The 4,895-nt window shown below is 33.3% G+C and overlaps 1 protein-coding gene across 1 annotated transcript in view; it reads left to right on the top strand.

The window, feature by feature from the left end:
• LOC140918806 (uncharacterized) overlaps positions 1-1,783 on the top strand; it is a 4,430-nt gene extending 2,647 nt beyond the window's left edge. Inside the window, exons 4-6 of the mRNA XM_073363603.1 lie at positions 20-877; positions 1,020-1,296; positions 1,399-1,783. Of these exons, the coding sequence (XP_073219704.1) occupies positions 20-877; positions 1,020-1,296; positions 1,399-1,783 (1,520 nt within the window). The remainder of the gene's footprint in view (positions 1-19; positions 878-1,019; positions 1,297-1,398) is intronic.
• The last annotated feature ends 3,112 nt before the right edge of the window (positions 1,784-4,895 follow it).

Genomic DNA, 4,895 nt, shown 5'->3' with positions numbered 1-4,895 from the left:
ACTATTCGAATTCTTGTAGCATTGGCTGCACAAATGAAGTGGAAAATTTGGCATTTAAATGTCAAATCAACATTCTTGAATGGAAATCTTGATGAAGAGATTTATGTTGCTCAACCTGATGGTTTTTTAGTGAAAGGAAGAGAGGAAATGGTGTATAAGCTTCATAAAGCTTTGTATGGGCTAAAACAGGCCCCTAGAGTTTGGTACAACAAAATTGATAGCCACTTTCACAATCAAGACTTTAGGAGGAGTGAAAATGATGCAACTCTTTATGTAAGAAGGTTGCTGGATGGTGGTTCTTTAATTGTCTCTTTGTACGTTGATGACTTGCTAGTAACAAGCAATAATCAACAAGAAGTACAAAAACTTGTGGAGGACATGAAAAACCAGTTTGAGATGTCTAGTTTAGGAGAAATGAACTACTTTCTAGGCTTGGAAGTGTATCAATCTGAGGATGAAATTTTTCTGAATCAAGAGAAGTATGCTCGTGAGATTTTGAAGAAGTTTAGAATGGAAAGTTGCAAATCTGTCCCCACTCCTTTGGTGTCAAATTTGAAGTTGTCAAAGGAAGATGAAACTGAAAAAATTGATGCTTCTCTTTATAGAAGCTTGATTAGAAGTCTACTTTATCTTACTTCATCCAGACCTGACCTTATGTATGCAACAAGTCTACTCTCAAGATTTATGCAGAGTCCTACCAAGACACATTTTGCTGCAGTAAAAAGGGTCCTTAGATATGTTAAGGGCATTACACAATTTGGAATATGGTACAAACCAAGTGAAAATGAAAGTTTGATAGGCTATATTGATAGTGATTGGGTTGGAAATATTGATGACATGAAGAGTACTACAAGTTATGCTTTTTCCTTAGGCTCTGGCATGTTCTCATGGAACTCACACTACTTCACTCCATGGTAGCAAGTATTTCATTCTTTTTATTGATGATTTTACAAGAATGACTTGAGTTTATTTTCTTAAACATAAATCTGAAGTTTTTTCTGTTTTTAAGAAATTTAAAGCCTTAGTTGAAACCCAAAGTGGCTATTTTTTGAAGAAACTCAGAACTGACAATGGGAAGGAGTTTGTTTCTACAGAATGTAATAAATTTTGTGATGAGCTTGGTGCCGAGCGCCAACTTACAGTCAGCTACTCACCCCAACAAAATGGAGTTTATGAGAGAAAGAATAGACATGTCCTTGAAATGGCTAGATGCATGATTTTTGAGAAGAAATTGCCAAAGTCTTTTTGGGCAGAGGCAGTAAACACTGCTGATGGAACTCATGGAAGCAAGAAATTGTAGCTCAATCCACCGTTGAAGTAGAGTATGTAGCAGCAGCTGCAACAACAAACCAAGCTATTTGGTTGAGGAAAATCCTACTTGATTTGGGAATACAACAGCTGGAAGCCTGTGTATCTCCAAAATCGACTTCCTACAAGGGCTGTAGAGGGAATGACACCTATTGAGGCTTGGGGAGGCATCAAAACTTCTATCAAGCATCTAAGGGTGTTTGGTTCATTGTGCTACACTCATATACCAGAAATCAAAAGAACCAAATTGGATGAAAAGGCTGAAAAAGGAATTTTAATAGGCTATAGCTCAAAATCTAAGGGCTATAAAGTCTATGGAATTGATTCAGATCCAATTGCTATTTCTGAAAATCCAGTTCAACATGGAAAGACCAAGCATATTCAAGTGAAGTTTCATGATATACGAGAGGCTATAAAAAGTCAAGAGATCAAGCTCGCTCATTGTGTTCGGACTCTCAAGTTTCTGATATATTGACCAAATCTCTTCCAAGAGTTAAGTTTGAAAGGTTCCATTAATAGAGATGTTATAGTGGATGAATATGCATATTGGAATTGGGAGACCTCTCAAGTTAGTAGGCATTCAACTTTGCCTTCTTTTAAGAGCACAATGGAAGATCAAGATGAAGAAGTTGATGATGACTTCGCTGTAAGAGGTACCCGACCTGTTTCAGAGATTTATCAAAGATGTAACAGTGTTGTTCTTGAACCTACTAATTTTGAAGATGCTAGTAAAGTTGAGGAGTGGAACCAAGCTATGAAAGAGGAGATGGCCACCATTGAAAAGAACAAGACATGGCAGCTAGTTGCCGAGCCTAAAGACAAGCATGTCATTGGAGTTAAATGGGTCTATAGAATAAAGATGAACCCTGATGGATCTATCAACAAATACAAGGCCAGACTTGTGGTCAAAGGCTATGTTCAACAATCCGGAATTGATTACACAAAAACGTTTGCACCGGTAGCAAGAATGGAGACTATTCGAATTCTTGTAGCATTGGCTGCACAAATGAAGTGGAAAATTTGGCATTTAAATGTCAAATCAACATTCTTGAATGGAAATCTTGATGAAGAGATTTATGTTGCTCAACCTGATGGTTTTTTAGTGAAAGGAAGAGAGGAAATGGTGTATAAGCTTCATAAAGCTTTGTATGGGCTAAAACAGGCCCCTAGAGTTTGGTACAACAAAATTGATAGCCACTTTCACAATCAAGACTTTAGGAGGAGTGAAAATGATGCAACTCTTTATGTAAGAAGGTTGCTGGATGGTGGTTCTTTAATTGTCTCTTTGTACGTTGATGACTTGCTAGTAACAAGCAATAATCAACAAGAAGTACAAAAACTTGTGGAGGACATGAAAAACCAGTTTGAGATGTCTAGTTTAGGAGAAATGAACTACTTTCTAGGCTTGGAAGTGTATCAATATGAGGATGGAATTTTTCTGAATCAAAAGAAGTATGCTCATGAGATTTTGAAGAAGTTTAGAATGGAAAATTGCAAATCTGTCCCCACTCCTTTGGCGTCAAATTTGAAGTTGTCAAAGAAAGATGAAACTGAAAAAATTGATGCTTCTCTTTATAGAAGCTTGATTAGAAGTCTACTTTATCTTACTTCATCCAGACCTGACCTTATGTATGCAACAAGTCTACTCTCAAGATTTATGCAGAGTCCTACCAAGACACATTTTGCTGCAGTAAAAAGGGTCCTTAGATATGTTAAGGGCATTACACAATTTGGAATATGGTACAAACCAAGTGAAAATGAAAGTTTGATAGGCTATATTGATAGTGATTGGGTTGGAAATATTGATGACATGAAGAGTACTACAAGTTATGCTTTTTCCTTAGGCTCTGGCATGTTCTCATGGAACTCATGGAACTCATGGAAGCAAGAAATTGTAGCTCAATCCACCGTTGAAGTAGAGTATGTAGCAGCAGCTGCAACAACAAACCAAGCTATTTGGTTGAGGAAAATCCTACTTGATTTGGGAATACAACAGCTGGAAGCAACCTTGATTTATTGTGATAGCAAATCACCAATTGCTATTTCTGAAAATCCAGTTCAACATGGAAAGACCAAGCATATTCAAGTGAAGTTTCATGATATACGAGAGGCTATAAAAAGTCAAGAGATCAAGCTCGCTCATTGTGTTCGGACTCTCAAGTTTCTGATATATTGACCAAATCTCTTCCAAGAGTTAAGTTTGAAAGGTTTAGAAGGTCGCTTGGAGTGTCCATCAAAAATCTCAAGGAGGAGTGTTAAAGCATGAGATATGAGATGTTCACCAACAATATTTTGTGATCTTTTGTTTTATCTTTAGTTTTATTTTGTTGTCCAAGTTACCTCTGCATAAAGTATGGTGACCCATACTTGTTGGAGTGGTTTAAGACTATGTAATCATGGTTAGGTGACACACCACCATGCTGTCCTACTGTTTTTTTCTTTTGTTTTTATATATTGTATTAGAAACAATATTTTGATGTGAATGAAAGTGATCTATGTTTCTGAATTTAAAAGAAACTTACAGACAAATTCTTTTTTTTTTTTTTTATAGAAAATTTGTGTTAATTATATAATAATTAACAAAATTAAACATTTATGTTAATTATTATATATAAATTTAATTATCAATTTAATTCTTTTTACTTTTTCTGAATAATTATTAATTAATGCTTAATTTCAACAACAACGAAAAAAAACAATGATTAATGCTTAGCAGTAGGGTGGAGTAGATTTAATTTATATGTATTTTTTATTTTTAAATAAGTGCATAATATCAGCTTCACTGTCTTAGTTATGTGATTAGACATCTTAAAACTAAGAATATTTAGATGTGTTTAGGCTACTGTGTTAAAGAACCAAAATTATTCATCTCAATTCCAAATAGTGGTTGTAATTTTACCATTATTTCTATAGTTTTGGTATTTTATCAATGTTCACCAACGTTACTATTTATACATTTTCTTTGTCTAACAAGGAACTTAACCTAATTTTTTTTAGTATATGTAGTTAGCGGTGGACAGATTCACCCTAACTGACCGAAAAACGAACAATTTAAACAAATTATAAGTTATCGATTGGGTCATGGGTAAGAAAAGTTAAAGTTTCAGTGTAAAAACAGATTTCAAAGGACATATTCAAATGGAAAAATTAAACCCATTGAAAATCATAACCGACTGACCATGCATTATAAGGGTTTTTCTTTTGAGTACCCTCTTTTTGAAAAAAAAAATCACAAATGTCCTCTTTTGAAAACTATATACCTAAATGCTCCTTTTTTTTTTTTTAAGTTACAACTCGCCATTTGGAATGGCGACTTCCCACTTGATTTTTTTTAAAAAAAATTTCAATTTTTATTTTTATTTTTAATAGATAACATAAATATTATATATATAATTAATTAATATAAAAATAAATAAATAGAAATTTTAATTAAAAAATATTTTTAGTAAACCCAAGTTTTAAATGGACATCTTTCAAAAGTTTTTTTTAGAAAAAAAAAATTTTATTAAATTTTTATTGAAATAATAAAAGTAATATATATAATTAATATAATTAATAAAAATAGATAAATAAAAATTTTAAATTAC

This window comes from Cicer arietinum, chromosome 7, assembly GCF_000331145.2.
Source record: "Cicer arietinum cultivar CDC Frontier isolate Library 1 chromosome 7, Cicar.CDCFrontier_v2.0, whole genome shotgun sequence".
Taxonomy (NCBI): domain Eukaryota; kingdom Viridiplantae; phylum Streptophyta; class Magnoliopsida; order Fabales; family Fabaceae; genus Cicer; species Cicer arietinum.
The sequence above is the reverse complement of the archived record's forward strand: the minus strand, read 5'-3'. Positions and strand labels throughout refer to the sequence as shown.